The 16,395-nt window shown below is 36.9% G+C and overlaps 1 protein-coding gene across 13 annotated transcripts in view; it reads left to right on the top strand.

The window, feature by feature from the left end:
* Window positions 1-16,395, top strand: part of FOCAD (focadhesin) — a 324,750-nt gene that overhangs the window by 188,831 nt on the left and 119,524 nt on the right. For 12 of the 13 annotated variants that reach the window (XR_010322852.1, XM_064290441.1, XM_064290437.1 and 9 more), the window contains 4 exons: window positions 1,569-1,703; window positions 6,523-6,573; window positions 7,514-7,597; window positions 14,919-15,057. Coding sequence is in view for 12 of the 13 variants with exons in the window: in XM_064290441.1 (XP_064146511.1) it covers window positions 1,569-1,703; window positions 6,523-6,573; window positions 7,514-7,597; window positions 14,919-15,057 (409 nt within the window). In the remaining variant the exon portion in view is untranslated. The remainder of the gene's footprint in view (window positions 1-1,568; window positions 1,704-6,522; window positions 6,574-7,513; window positions 7,598-14,918; window positions 15,058-16,395) is intronic. The other variant, XM_064290442.1, reaches the window with a different exon arrangement.

Genomic DNA, 16,395 nt, shown 5'->3' with positions numbered 1-16,395 from the left:
TTTTGCATCCCATGGAGCAGCAGTGAAGAAATCAAATGATGTATTACATTGGGCAAATCTGTAAAAGACCTCTTTAAAGTTTTGAAAAGCAAGGATGTAACTTTGTGGACTATGGTGCACCGGACCCAAGCCATGGTATTTTCAGTTGCCTCATATGCATGCTAAATCTGGGCAATGAATAAGGAAGACTGAAGAAGAATTGATGCCTTTGAATTATGGCATTGGCAAAGAATATTGAATATACCATGAACTGCCAAAAGAATGAACAAATCTGTCTTGGAAGTACAGCCAGGATGCTCATTAGAAGCAAGAATGGCAAGACTTCATCTCATATACTTTGAGGGTGTTATCAGGAGGGACTAGTCTCTGGAGAAGGACAGACGTTATGCTTGGTAGAGGGTTGTAGAAAAAGTCAAAGACCCTCAGCAAGATGGATTGACACAGTGACTGCAACACTGGACTCAAGCATAACATTGATTGTTAGGAAGGCACGGGACCAGGCAGTGTTTTGTTCTGTTGGACGTATGGTGGATATGAGCCAGAATAGTCTGGACAGCACCTAACAAAAACAACAACAAATATATATAATTCTTTTACTTCTCACATCTTTTTACTTACTGCTGCATGTAGTTTTTCTAAATAATTTTTGTTTGTAGATGGAGCTAAATTCTGTGTGTTTTAATTGCAGCCGTAGAGTATTGGAGACGAGATTGAAGTATATTCGAAAAATTAATCCTTGTTAAACCATCTGCTAATTTGTTCTGGCACTCTTCCTGCCTATCTGAGTTTTTAAATTTTAATGAGACATGTATAAGTGAAGAGATTTTCTGTTATAGTTGGAATTGAACTTACAAAGACATTCCAATATCCATAAAACCCGATGTTGAAGTAAACTAAGAATACTTAGGTTCGAGGACATTGGGTCAGGTCGAAAATGAAATGTCATTGGGGTAGGAGAGCCTTAGTTTTATCTTGTTATTTAACAGCCTCTTACTAAATAAGTAACTTTAAAAACAACATCTTGTTATTTAAAATAATGCTATTATTCTCCTGTCTCCTTTAAAATCTTGTAAGGTGGTTTAAGAGTGCTAGATTTGCATAAAGTAACATTCCAGTTTTCTCAGTAGTGATGTAGTTCCAGCAGGGCTGAAAAAACTATAAGAACTGTGACTTTAGAAATGTTCTAGAATTATCTCATCTTTCTTTGTTTCAGGGAATGTTTCTTGGACAATAGTAATATAGTAATCTGGAGTTAATTTGATGGGTCTTTTGTAGAATGGGGGAGGAATGGAGAGAGAGAGATTGTTTGATTGATTGATTTTGATTGATTTCTTTGTTTAACCAAAACAAAGTAGTAAAACAAGCAATTTTGTGAGGCTGGCTGGTTCTTCTTCAACAATCTATGTCAGTTTAAATAATTTCTTCTGAGAGGTGGTCCCTTATCAAATCTTAACTTCTGGGACTGTTCTTGTTCTTAAGCTTTCTGATAAGTCGGTGCTCTTAACTACTGGCTTCTTGTGTGAGTTGGGATTTCTTTAGGCATTGACTCTTTTTTGATTACTTCACAGGTTGTTTGTATTCGCTCTACTTGGAACGCTCTCTCCCCAAAGCTGAGCTGTGACAGGAGACCTCTCATTTTAAAGACCCTCAGTGAACTCTTTTCTCTGGTTCCTTCCTTAACAGTCAACACAGCTGAATATGAGGTACGCATTTGGAACTCGACAAGGTCCCTGTTTCTATATTGGAAAGATCTGTGTGGTGTTATAACTTTTGGAATAACTGTAATCTTTATTTCCCAAAAATCCTTTTGAATTTTTGGTCTGAGAACATGTTAATATCTTGTGGACCATTAGGAGTAGGATATTATCTACATTTATCAATTCTGTGTCTTTAAGACTTATTTACATAAAAGATACCAAGTTTTCTCACTTGCCAAGTAACAAATTTAATGCTAATGTGTTCTATTATGACAGTTATAACTGAGATTTTAAAAAGTCAGTATGTTCAAAATAGTATTTCTAAAATCATAGAATTCATAAGGCTGATAATTTAAATTGATTTTGTCAATGTTTTAAGTTCTATAAATAACTTACAAAGACTTTAACAAAGGGAGGGCAGACTAGATGCCCTCTATATTGGTATATTGTCAGTTGTGTTTTGCATCTAACTTTGCTGCAGAGATTTTTTTTTTTTTTTTTTACTTTCTTTATTTTTTAATTGTGCTTTAGGTGAAAGTTTACAAGACAAATTAGTTTCCCATTAAGCAGTTAATACACAAATTGTTTTGTGACATTGGTTGCCAACCTCATGATGTGTCAACACTCTCCCCTTTTCCACCCCAGGTTCCCTGTCTATTCATCCAGTTTTTCTATCTCTTCCTGCCTTCTTGTCTTTGCTTTTGGGCTGGTGTGCCCATTAGTCTCCTATGCATGAGTTGAACTACAAAGCATGTTCCTTATGTATTTACCCTATAAACCCACCCATTGCTATCGAGTTGATTTCAATTCATAGCAACCCTATAGGACAGAGTAGAACTGCCCCATAGAGTTTCCAAGGCATGCCTGGTAGATTTGAACTGCCGACCTTTTGGTTAGCAGCCATAGCTTTTAACCAGTACTCCACCAGGGTTTCTATTTGCCCTATAGACCTGTCAAATCTTTGGCTGAAGGGTGAACCTCGGGAGTAACTTCAGTACTGAATTAAAAGTGTGTCCAGGGGCCATACTGTTGGGGTTTCTCCAGCCTCTGTCAGACCAACAAGCCCGGTCTGTATGTGTGTGTGTGAATTTGAATTTTGTTCTGCATTTTTTCCCCTGCTCTCTCCAGGACATTCTATTGTGAACCCTGCCAGAGCAGTTGGTGATGGTAACTGGGCACCATCTAGTTGTTCTGGGCCTGCCATAGAGATTTGATTTTACATGTTAGTTCATATATTTTTTAAATATCATCTATAATTTTAAATAAAGACCATTGCAAAATCCAGCTGTCTTTGGAGAGGAAAATAATTTTATAATTTACTCAGTTTTGTCACTGAGATGAGTTGAAGCACTTAATGGAACAGTCTTTTCTGTAAGATTCATGCAGTACTGTTTAACATTTTCTTCAGTTACCTCTTGTTCCAGTGAAATGAGGAGTTAGAGGGTGGTGAATTGTATTTATGTCTCTAATTTATCAGCCATATTCCCTTTCATATTTACCTTTTTGCCTTTTCTTCAAAAAGGAGCAACTGATTTTTACTTGCAGTCTTGGTGAACTTTTATTTTGGTTTAGTGCTTCACAGTCTTTGATAAAATACCACTCCATAAGGTTTCAGTAATAGTCCCCTATGTGTTTCAGATCATATGATTAGACTGGATTATAAGATAATACTTCTAATCATTGTAAATGCTGCACAAGGAATAAAATCAAGTTCATCCTTACTGAAGATACAGTACCTAGCACAGTGTCTGGTACATAATATATGTTGAGTAAGTGGTTATGGAATAAATACGTGAATGAATAAAGAGGATCATAAGTTTATTCTCACATTTGGGCTTTTGATTTAGGGTATTAGAGAAAGAATCAATTTGTGACTCCTAGAGCAGATAGTGCACCAGGAGTCATTTTTATGGCTGCTGTTCACAGGTATGGAAACCTTGATGGCATAGTGGTTAAGAGCTACGGCTGCTAACCAAAAGGCCGGCAGTTCAAATCCACAAGGCGCTCCTTGGAAACTCTATGGGACAGTTCTACTCTGTCCTATAGGGTCGCTATGAGTCAGAATTGACTCAACGGCAATGGGTTTGGTTTTTGGTTTGGTTCACAGGTACTTGCTCTTATGTAGTCAGAGAGTTTACAGGGCTGCTGATAAACTAAGACTAAAAACTAAGGTAAGGGCATGTTGTGTATATTTATTTTTTGTCTTCAAGGATTGAAATTACATACTTTGTATTGCATGTACTTTAAGTTGTTCAGATTTAATTACAGACTAATTTATGAAGTGGTTTGTATGATAGTTTCTTTTGTTTGCTTACCCAGGGCTGTGAATTAGGGGTTTTTTTGTTTTGCTTTGTTTCTTTCAGATTTTATATTCTTTTTCACTGACATCTTATTTTGATTTATCTTCATGCCTCCATAATGTTAGGATTCCTCTCTTCTTCACACAGACTGCTTTGGTGCTATTCCGTCCATCCTTTCTCTTCTAGTGGGGGGGCTCCTTTTAGTAAGCATAGTCCCCATGGAAGCAGAAGTGAGCAAAACGGTAGAGGGAGACATCTCTCTCTCTTTTTTCCTTTCTGTCTCTCTTCTTTCTCTCCCCCTCACTTCACCTTCCCCCTCTTTGTTTAGATAATTTGTTGTCTTTTACCTGCTTAGAATTTGTTCAGATGTATGCCAGAGGTGAAGTTAATCCTCCCAAATCATCATTGCTATACCTGGGTACCTGAGGACGTTGTGCTAGCCCAGCCTATAAAGCCTTCCAGAACCTGGCCTCAGTCCACTTTTCTGCACTCTGCACTCCAAGAAAACTAAACCATTTGTAGTCTCAATTCCGACTCATAGCCACCCTATAGGGCAGAGTAGAACTGCCCCATAGAGTTTCTAAGGAGCACCTGGTGAATTCGAGCTGCCGATGTTTTGATTAGCAGCCATAGCAGTTAACCACTATGCCACCACGGTTTCCGAAGTTTGCTATAGCTACCTCCAGACTTTTTTTTTACTTCTTGTCCTTGGTTTATGTCATTCCCTCTCTCTAGAATTACCTTCTTTTTCATCTCTAATTTTAAAACTTCTTTTAGAAAATAAAGGATTGGTCTAACTCCTTCCAAACTTTGGGGATTTATCTGCAAGCAGGAGTCCGTTGTTTCTAAAGTACTTTATACTACTCTCAGGACATTTATTTCTATTTGCCCTGGTTGTGTAGTGGTTAAGAACTCGCCTGATAACCAAAAGATTAGCAGTTCAAATCCACCGATAGCTCCTTGGAAACCTTATGGGGCAGCTCTACTCTGTGCTTTAGGGTCACTATGAGTCAGAAGTGACTCGATGGCCACCTAACAACAATAACATGTATACTAATATTATTATGCATACACATTGTTATGCCTACACAATAGTGTATACGTATACTAATAATATGTGTATACATATATATTTTTTTCCATTGAACCATACACTTGTTGAAAATAAGAGTCCATGTTTCAATTACAGGGTATTCTCTGAATTGCTTTGCACAGTGCTTAGTTCTTCATTCATAATATATTTATTAAAACTGTACTAAGTCTTAGAGATATTAATAAATACTAATAGTCCTATTTTTTTGAGTACCTTTACATTCCTGGAAACCCTGGTGGCATAATGGTTAAGAGCTATGGTTGCTAACCAAAAGATCAGCAGTTCGAATCCACCAGGCAGTCCTTGGAAACCCTATGGGGCAGTTCTACTCTGTCCTGTGGGGTCGCTATGCATCAGAATCGACTCGACACCAGTGGGTTATTACATTCCCAGCACTATTCTAGTTACTTTATACCAATTAGTTCTAATATTTGATAGAAAGGTATTATCTTTCATTTTATAGCTAGAGAAATTTGGGTTTTTAGAGATTCATTCATTCATTAAACAAATATTTATTGAATATCTGCTATGTGCCAGGCAAGTAACTTGACCAAGATTGTAGTTACTAAATGGAAAGCTGTTGTCTGAACTCAGGACTTCCTAACTCCCCAGTCTATATTTTTCCATTATACCATGTTGTTAGTCCTGTCCCTCCAGAAGCTCCATGTTGGGAAAGGAGATGCAATGATAATTATAATAACACTTGATGAGTGTAGTTAATCAAAGGAGTGTAATGGTACTCTTGACTTGGTCTGTGAAGAATTAGTAAAATGTTGCTTCCCGTTGAAGTTTTGGGGAATATAATGTGCAAAACCAAGGGAATATACAAGAACCTAATATGATTTAGAAGAACAAGAAGTTAGATGTGACTAAAATGAAGGGGACACTGAGTACTAGAAGACAACGAGCATTTTATGTTCAACCTATATATTAAATATTTGTCATCTTTGAGGAACTGTTCTAGGCTCTGTGGTCTAGGCCTTTGAAATGAAAAAGACACAGTCACTGCACTAAAGAGTATACAGTCTGGTAACTAGCGAACCACACACACACGCACACACACGCACACACACACACGTAGATTGTCATACCAGATGCTAAGGTACGACGGCACTGGGTTGGGTTATGGGAGTTTAGGGAAGAGAGAACTCTCTCCTGGGTAGGGGATCTGGAACAGCGGCATGAAAGAGGGTAGGGTAGTGACATTTGTGCTAGGACCTGAGGAGGTCAGTAAGAATTGGTTAGACTTACAAATGTAATAATCTTAACATCTCAAAGTGTTTAAAATAGCCATGTGTTTAGATTATGGGTCTAAGTATTTTCATTTTGTGAATGATGAGTAAATACAGATTAATTCAATTACTGGTATAATTTTTAAAGTGACTGAATTTTTTTTCTTTTTAACGTATTCTGTTGTTTGCTGACTTTTCAGAATTTTAAAGTTCAAGTCCTCAGCTTCCTCTGGACTCACACTCAAAACAAGGTACTGTCACATGGGGTTTCAGTGAAACAAAACAAATCTGGGAAAAGAATTGTGAAATGAGACTTAGAATAAAAGATATAACTCCTTTGAAATGATGAATTCAAGATTTTAAAAAATTGTGACTATTAATAAGTTTAGGTTTTAAAAATTATTCTCAATTTAGGCACATTAACAAATTTTTGCCATAAAGAGAGCTTTTAATACTTTGTGAATCTGACAAATGTGAAGGACTGTTGCCATGATCTCGTATTTTTATATGGCCCTTTCCCTTTTCTGTTTTGCTCCTTCCCCCACCAAGAAGCGTACCGAATAAACAAAAAAGTTCAGTCCATTTTTAGATGCCTTTTCCAATCAAGGAGTAATATAGAGAAGAGGGTTTAAGTGGCGTTATACCCATCTCATGGGTGAAGGAGCTTAAATTCCAAAAGTCTAACTTGCCCCGTTAGTAAGTGGAGAAACAGAGCTGAAACCCAGGCCTGTCAGACTCTTAACCCTCATACCCCTTCCACTAAACCATTTTACCTAGTGGGAACCTGAGCAGTTATGAGTTCCTTTATGTTTAATGTCCAAACTAGGATAAAAATTTAGTGCTTCTAATCCTGTACCCAGTGGTATTTTCTTTCTGTTTTGAAACTGGAACATGTTCTCCAGAAAATTGTTTAATGCAGTAATTTTTCCCATTTATTCTTATCCCCCACCTCTGGTCCTTTCCCTCCTTCCTTCCTATTTGTTTTAGGAATGAGGATAATATTCCCTAATCTCATTTCTGAGGTTGCTAGTATATATCCTTTTGGCTGAAGCAAGACTTGGATACCACTCCTAAAGCACTAATTATAAAACCTTGAGGCTGGTGGAGGAAGGTTATTTTTCTTCTTCCAAACTTGATATTTAATGTATGTCTTTCCTTTTGTTTGTTTTCTTTTCTTTTACCCCCATCCAGGACCCAGTTGTTGCAAATGCTGCATATAAATCACTCTCACACTTTGGTGCAGGGGAGCACACCATCCTTCATCTGCCTGAAAAGGTAGGCATTTCTGCTTTCCCACCGTTCTCTCTCTCTTTTTTATTCAATAATTTTTATTGTGCTTTAAGTGAAAGTTTATAAATCAAGTCAGTCTCTCACACAAAAACCCATATACACCTTGCTACACACTCACAATTACTCTCCCCCTAAGGAGACAGCCTGCTCTCTCCCTCCACTCCACCGTTACCTCTTAATGCTGGGTTTTACTACTTTATTTGTATCCTCTCTCTTAGGAGATCCTTACCAACTGCTGTATATGTAACTCTAGATATGTTGTCTGTAAAAGATAAGAGTTTATGTTAATTATTTGTTTAATCTGTAAAAGATTGTAGAGGTCTTAGGCTTCACAGCTAATGAATTTAAATCTCTTTGGAGCAGATGGAAGACACGTATGGTGCAGATAAAGTCGCCTTAAGGTGACTGGGTGTCTGGCTGTATGCCTGTGCCAGTGGCTTGTTCCAGAAGGTCTGCACCACCGTAGGAACCACTTTGCCAAGTCAGCATGCCATTTTGGACTTCGAGGACTTCAAATCCAAGCGTGGCCTGCATAGACTAAGATTTTATACCACCTATGCAGCCAGCCAGCCAGAGATCTTTATCTGTGATGAAGAATTGAGATCCTATATGAAAAAAATCTGCTATTTATTAGTATACTGTGAAATGATGTATAGGTTAGCCCTGAAGAACTGGATGAAGAAAATATCATTATCTTCTAAGAATTAGCACATAGTATGACATTATCTTCATTTTCAACTAAACTAGAAATATGTAATAATTTCCAGTATCTAACTAATACAGTCAACTTTAAATTAAGAAGTCATGTTAAGGAGTTAAATGCCTGCTTTCATTCACATTTAGTGTTACCACCAATTGAAATGCATACAGATGTTTTTTGAATGCCCTTGGCATGTGAGGCAGACATTGTGTTAGATGAAGTTATGTGTACTGTTACTCAGAATCAATCCCTGAGGTGAGCTGGCAGTGAGGTTTGGCATGAATATCTAGGGAACCTCAGGTATTAACATGGGTTTGATTTTTTTCTTCGGAATTGATTTTTACACAGAGATTTCATGCCAGTAGGAACCAGGCAAATTTCTGCTGGAGCCACCACATAAAGGGGACTATAGACAGCTCTTGTAAAACCAAATCTTAAATAAGACAAGGTGTCCTAAGTTTTTGAGGACTCATGAAGTCTGATTGGTCAGCTTGGCACGCAGTTTAAGAAAGGTGTTCTGTGACCCAGACAATTAAAAGATGAGACTTCAGACTACACTGCGGTAATTAGCAGCACATATAACTGCTAAAAAAAAAAAAAGAAGAAGAAGAAGAAATAACTTTACAGATAAATTTAGTATGAAAACTCCTACGAATAGATTAGCTACAGCATCTGGAGAGATGCTTTTTTATTATTGTTATTTTTAATAAGCAACTGCTCGTTTATTAAATAACTCCCACATACTCTTAACTGCTTAAGCTCTGCCTTTTAAAATATTGATATGTTTATATTTTCCTATACCTTAGAGTCATTTTCAGTTTCTGATTATGTTTGTTAGAGTTTATTTATACTCAATTAAATGCTGTACTCAGTCAGATGTTAGCTAGTTCTTTAACCCAACTCTTCTAAACCCTCTAATCCCTGAATAGCCTTCAATAGTTCTGTATACCTTCCAACATGAAGGGTAGTGATGTACTTAGGGTTGGAGTTTCTCTATATGTTTAGGTTTTCACCATCAGAGTGCAAAGAACTGTACAGGAAAGCTTATATAGGCTTATCTTTTTAAAACTTGCTTTTCAATCTTTTTTCTACCCCAAGCCCCTGTTGGAATATGACTCACTCCCAGAACTAACAGTTGCTCACTATGGTGGATATTTTCAGCTGGGCTTGGGATGGGGAGTGCAAGTGGTTTGAAAAAGTCCTCTCCTCACTGGTGTCCAGATTCTCATGGAGAGTAATTAGTTACAAGCCTGCACTATGTATTTTCCTTCTTCTTCTTCCTTGTTCCTTCTTCCTCCTTCTCCATCCTTCCCCCTCCTTCCTCCTACTTCCTCTTTCTTCCCCCTCTTCCTCTTCCTCATTATTATTATGATTGATTACTGCTTTTTAGCTTGGCTGTTTAAATACCTAAAGACCAAAAGTCCAGAAAGTGGTCAAAGGGTTCATACACCACACAAGTGTCCAAAGGCTAAGGATACAACCAAATCAGCTTTCCACTTCTGTTTCATAGATGATGTCAATGATGTAAAAACAGGCTCATTTTCTATAAAAGCATTTTTTTCAAATACTTGGAAAGTCCTTGCCAGGTAGGGACTTATAAAATGCAAAAACCAAGATTCTTTGTTTTCAGAGATTGTCCACTCTGCACCAAGGACAATTGCAAGCTAACAGTCCAGGCAGAACAAAAGGAGCGAGAGGAACTGGCAGACATCAGAAGGAAGATTCAGGGTTGAGTGAAACAGTACCAGTACGTGAAATGGAAAATGTCACCTGAATGAGACACTATACGAGTTAGGGATTTGAATACCAAATTCATCCTTCTTGTAAGTGGTTTGTTGTTAGGAAATCCTGTGGACCTGACACTTACATTGGTTCAATAATTATTTAGTGGACATCTACTAAGTGCTAGACCCTGTCTTATGAGTTGGAAATGTTGAATGAATGCATAAGTTTTGTTGGTTTGTAAAAATGTCATTGTTAATCACGTTAAATTTGCAAATCTAAAAGTTGGTGCAAAAATTTGGGGGCTTCTTTGAAAGCCTGTTGATTCTAGTATTGAAAAATAGACACACATAATTTTTCACTTCTACTTTGTATTTCTTCTGTGTTTACTTTTTCTTGTTTTGTTTTAGCTATCTATCCCACTCCTCTGACTTCTCTAGCACTAGAAACAAAAAACAAAAACAAACAAACTCTACAGAACAGTTTTTCTTGTAAAAGAATCAGTAACGGACCGACATGTAGGCAGAGGGTTGACTCTTCTCTCTTGACTCAGGTTCAATACAGAATATTAAGCTATTTAAAAATTAAACTTTTCATTATAGAGATCTGCAGATAGATTGTTTTGTTGATTTCTGGAGTTAATTTCAGAAGTGAGTAATATAAAAGAACTGATTATACATCCAGGGTTGGTATAAATATGGCATAACCTCTTTGGCTTTGATTTAAGTGAATGTCATTGCATTCATCAGAAGCTGTTTCTCTTTTAAAATGAATTTATACAGATACTTGACATGGTCCAAATAAAATCTTCTGTTTACGCACAAACTCCTGGATTTTCAGAGGTTATATGTACAGAAAGGTGGTTGAAAGGTTATCAGGCTTGGAACCAAAGCACAGTGAGGCATTTTGTAAGGATAAGTTTTCCAGGATTCAATTTGAAGCAGATTTTAAAAGTAATTTGTCCTTATGTGTTTGGCTGTCCATTTGTGTTTTTCAGCAAAGCTTAGCTATAATTGGAAGGATTTTGTGGTGGTGGTGGTGTGTGTGTTTTAAATATACACATAATTTTGTTTGAGTGTTTCAACAACTAATATGATGTAATTGTGAATATAACTTCAACAGGTATTTTTCATATGACTTTTCTTGTCTCTCCCTAGTTGTATGCACATTGATCTTGTTCATTTGTTGCACACAAAGGGAAAAGGCTGGGGTTAGCATAGTGAAGCTGGAGAAGCAGAACAAATATTTAAGAGGTGAGCAAAAGAGGAGACAGAAGTATAATGGAACTGTGGTCTGACAATAAGTGCTCATTGTCAGGGAGAATCAACTCATCTTTGAGGAAACAAATTGAAGTAATGATTGGACCATAAATACATAAAGTATATCATTTATGCTTAAATTACAGTACAATTGTGATTTTTTTTTTGTTAAAATAGACACATATGTGAGATGCAGAAACATGCCCTCTACCTCATCACAGATAAACTAGTATAGTCACCCAGTTATCTGAGTGAGAAATTAGTTTAAGATGGGTGGATGGATCAGTTTTATTTTTTTACGTCCTTAAGTCTTTATTTAGTAATGGGCTTAAACATGGCAACGATGGTGAGTGTGGTACAGGAGCGGGCAGTGTTTGGCTCTGTTATACACAGGGTCTCTATGAGTCGGAACTGGCTGGGTGGCCCGTAACAACAACAGCTTTCTTTAGTGGCTTGCAGAAGTGTTGATGGCCTGGGTGCTATGACTCATTTTCAGTAATTTAGTTTGAGCAGGACTAAGGTGGAATCAAATATGTGCAAAAATGATATCCCTTTTATCCTAAGTAATTCTGGATTTGGAAGCGTTGGGTCATTTGGTATGGTTCACACAACCAGTTTAAGGTCCGTGTGTAGGTTCGTTCTTTCTTTTCTTCTCCTTCTCCTCCCCCTCTCCTTTCCCCTCCTTTTACATCTTCTTTTTATTTTGGAATATAGTCTTCCTCCCCCATTTGTTTCTTCCTTTCTTTTTAAAAAGCTTTTGTTGAGATAATTCACATACCATACAATTTACCCATTTAAAGTATATAGTTCAGTGGTTTTAGTATATTAACCCTGTATTTTTTGTACAACTATCACCACAATCTAATTTTACAATATTTTTCTCTCCCTTAAAAGAAACACTATTCACATTCAATCCCCATTCCATCATTCCCTTGCCCCAGCCCTAAGGAACCTTTCATCTGCTTTCCGTCTCTATGGATTTGTCTATTCTGGACATTTCATATAAATGGAATCATACAGTGAGTGACCTTTTATGGCTGTCTTCTTTCACTTAGAATAATGTTTTTGAGGTTCATTCATATTTTAGCATATACCAATAGTTGTTTCATTTTTGTGACTGAATAATAAATATTCCATTGTATGGGTATACTACATTTTGTTGATGCATTCATCAGTTGATGGACATTTGAGTTGCTTCCACTTTTTGGCAATTATGAAAAATGCTGCTATGAATATTCGTGTGTAAGTTCTTGTGTGTTTGTATGTTCATTTCTCTTGGTTATATGCTGTCTTGATCATCTAGTGCTGCTGTATCAGAAATACCTCAAGTGGGTGGCTTTAACAAAGAGAAGTTTATTCTCTTATAGTCTAGTACGCTACAAGTCCGAGTTCAGGGCGCCAGCTCCAGGGGAAGGCTTTCTCTCTCTGTTAGCTCTGGAGGGAAGGCCCTGTGATGCATCAGCCTTCCCTTCGTCTGGCAGCATCTTGATTTAGGACCCTCAGGTCCGAAGGGTGTGCTCTTCTCCTGGCAGTGCTTTTTTGGTGGTATGAGGTCCCCATATCTCTCTGCTCAATTCTCTTTTATATCTCAAAAGAGATTGGCTTAAGACACTATCTAATCTTGTAGACCTCATCAATATAACTGCCACTAACCCATCTCATTACATTAGTAGCGATAAGATTTACAAGACATAGGGAAATCTCATCAGAGGACAAAATGGTAGACAATCATACAATACTAGAAATCATGATCTAGCCAAGTTGACAGATATTTTGGGGAGACACAATTCAATCCATGACATATGCCTATGAATGGAATTGCTATGCTATATAGTAACTCTGTGTTTAACATTTTGAGAAACTGTCGCACTGTTTTTCAAAGTGGCTACACTATTTTACATTCCCACCATCAGTGTCTGATGATTCTGATTTACCTACATCCTCGTTTTGCCTCTGAGTTTTCATACTAGCTTAAGTGTTCACCTGTGCACTCCCCTTCTCTAAATCTCCTGTTACTTGTGAGTATGATGTATGTCAGAGCTTCACAGTACTGTGGTGCTCCACGGTGTCACAGATAGGTTACCAGTCTAGTCTCCAGCTGCATCGTAGCATCGTTGTCTGCTTGCTATGCTGTTCATATATTATTTTCAGCTTGTACTATGATGTGTAAAAAGTCAGGACACATGGTAGAGATCTAGAACTAACTTCTTATCGGGGACTTCTTTAGACAACTAAACTGGTTTAAATCTCTAAGACAACTTTTAATGACACTTTTTTTTTCTAGTGCTAAAGCTGGCAAATTCCAAATATGTACTCAGACCAAGGGTACTTAGAAAACTGTGCTTGTCAGAGCCAAAGGGTTTGCAAACGTTCCAGGGTTTGGGTTTCTCTGGTGTGCAGTGATGTCAATAAATGCTGTCATGCCATATCAGGGAGGCATACCTGATTGTTAGCTGTGTAATTATGGCTGGCTCAGCTCTCTGAGAATTAGGTGCTCAATAAGGAATTAGAATTAAGTCTTGTTTTGGAAAGCTTTTACTCCTTCTTCACTAGTGAAGAGAAGGCTAGTTATGTTTGAAAGAGTTCATTGGAGTTGAGCTTATTATACTTAAGAGAAGCGTTTCCTCTCTGTTGTCTGTTATCCCCCTGCAAGAATCCTGACTCAGTGCCGTTTCTAGATGGAACAGTGCTTTGGGGACCTATGAAGAAGGCAGTCTGCAGAAATTGTTAATTATTTCTAAAAATAACTCCAGGAGACAGGCTAATGGTAATGACTGGGTTCTGGCACTTTATGGTTATAGCAACCACTTTTACATATTTTGATTTCCTCCCCTAATGCTTAATTTTCTCCATGTGAGCATTATGATGGTGTGTCATTGAAAGTATTAAAAATTTAATTAATTGCTCAACAGTTATATCTTACAAAAACTACAATAGTGGTAATGTTTTTTCATTTTTTATTTTTGGTTCAAGGAAACTTAACTAATCCCAGAACAACCACAAAATCTTACAAATTGTAAATTAGACACAATAAAGCGTAGCTACCGATTATAGGTTTTAGTGTTTTAATATTCCATGACAACAAACTGCCAAGTCTTAAAAAAAAAAAAAAAAAAAAATCAACTGAAGCACTCTGTCCCTGCCTGCTCTCTGTTATGTTCTACTGGAAGATTTTACCCTTTGGCATAGAGACATGGGCTGGAACCACAAATTTAAAAAATAATAAGTATTCAGACAAGGCAAATGTTTAATTACAAGCCAAAAAAGTTGAATATATTGAATGTGTCAGTGTTTGCATTTTCTTGTCTCGTGGTGTAAAATTTTATTAGTTTTCTATAATAATCATTGCTTATACTGGCTTAGAGTGCTTTCTGTACTGTGTTACTCATTGTTTTTTACATGGAACTGAGATTGTATCTAATAAGATGACTAGAGCTTACCATTTAGTTAATCTGATAAACAAATAGATTTTTTTAAAAAATTAATCTTTTTTTTTTTTTTTATGTTATAGAGTGATGCAGTCTAACTCAACCTTTCAGTCTTGACACAGAGAGGACAATGAAAAGACTTCGCCTAATGTCTTAATATTGTCCTTTTATAATCTCATCACTTGTTATTATTTCAGGTAAGACCAGAAATTCCTGTTTCTGATGAGCTCGATGAAGATGAAGATGAAGAAGGTGATGAAAAGGAAGTGGACCTTTCCATTCCTGGCTTCTGCTATCTCAAACTGTTGTCACTTACTGCTCCTTCGGTTTTACCAGGTGACTATTTAGTGGCAGTGAAGTTGGCATTTTTCAGTGATTTTGCCTGTCCGGTTATTTGTGCTCTTATGTAATATATACATATTGTGGATGCTAACCAAAAGGCTGACAGTTCGAATCCAGCAGGTGCTCCTTGGAAACTGTATGGGGAAGTTCTACTCTGTCCTATAGGGTCGCTATCAGTCGGAATCAACTTGACAGCAATCGGTTTTTGGGTTTATAGCTTACTTTAATCTTAGGTACTTATTTTCTAACTGAAATGTTGAATGCACCCATCCGTTCTATAGAGACTGCTTGAGGTTGTAAGGTGTTCAAAGTACAACAAAGAGAAGGAAAGAAAAGAGTACTTAGACTTGAATAAAATTGAACTGGAAGATTGGTTTAAATAACCATCTCACTGACACAATTTGCAGTGGGATTCACTTAGTTTATATAATCAAGAAGCATTATTTGATGTAAATAACGCTTCTTGATTATAGAAAGTAGGTGAAAAGATCACTAGAATCTTTCTTCAGAGACTCAATGGATAGGTTCATCGTTATGTGTTTATTCTTTTTACAGTTACTCCAATGAGTAACTATAAAAATTTGAGAACTTTTTCTATAGGGAACTTTCTTTTTAAAAGCTTTTCTAATGCTTTTTCTAAATGGATCAAACCGTGTGATCATCCAATTTTGATACAAAACTTAAATGGGTCTTTACATTTTAAAAAATTATTTTAATACTTGCATGTGGTAATTACTGTATATGGATATTATGTTTAGAAATACTGACCAGCTTCTATTAGTATATATCCTACTCAAGAAATAGTGGATAGTATCCTATGAGAAATTTGTTTGGTTGTGGACTGTGATTGGGAATTTACATTATTTTGTTTCAAATTTTATTTTCTGATTATTGAAAACATTTCCCAGAATGAGCCATTGTGATTATGTAGCTTTTAAGTATTAGCCAACATTTTGCTGGACATCTACCTATTACCTTGTTTGATTCTAGACTCTGGAAAGCTACAAGGTAGGAACAGAGAAGAATAATCTAGGACCTCCCCTGTGGTTAGTTTTTTGTTAAGAAAAGAAAAAGCCTCCGGTTATCGAAGGTTCTTTTTCTGTCTTAGAATAAGCTTAGAGTCAGTGTCCTTTTGCATTTTTTTTTTTAATGACTTTGTTGTCTTACGTGCCCCGCTCCCTGCCAGTCTGTGGCATTAGAAGATGAAGAAGGGGAGATGACATTTGTTGCCAAGGCCTGCTGTTTTTTGTCCTCTCCTCTCCATATATGCAAGGCTATGGTGGCCATTTAACTGGTTCTTCTTCATTTTTTGTATTTAATGGTTACCAGGGC

This window comes from Loxodonta africana, chromosome 9, assembly GCF_030014295.1.
Source record: "Loxodonta africana isolate mLoxAfr1 chromosome 9, mLoxAfr1.hap2, whole genome shotgun sequence".
Lineage (NCBI taxonomy): Eukaryota > Metazoa > Chordata > Mammalia > Proboscidea > Elephantidae > Loxodonta > Loxodonta africana.
Note: the sequence above shows the minus strand (reverse complement) of the source record. Positions and strands in the feature narration are given on the sequence as shown.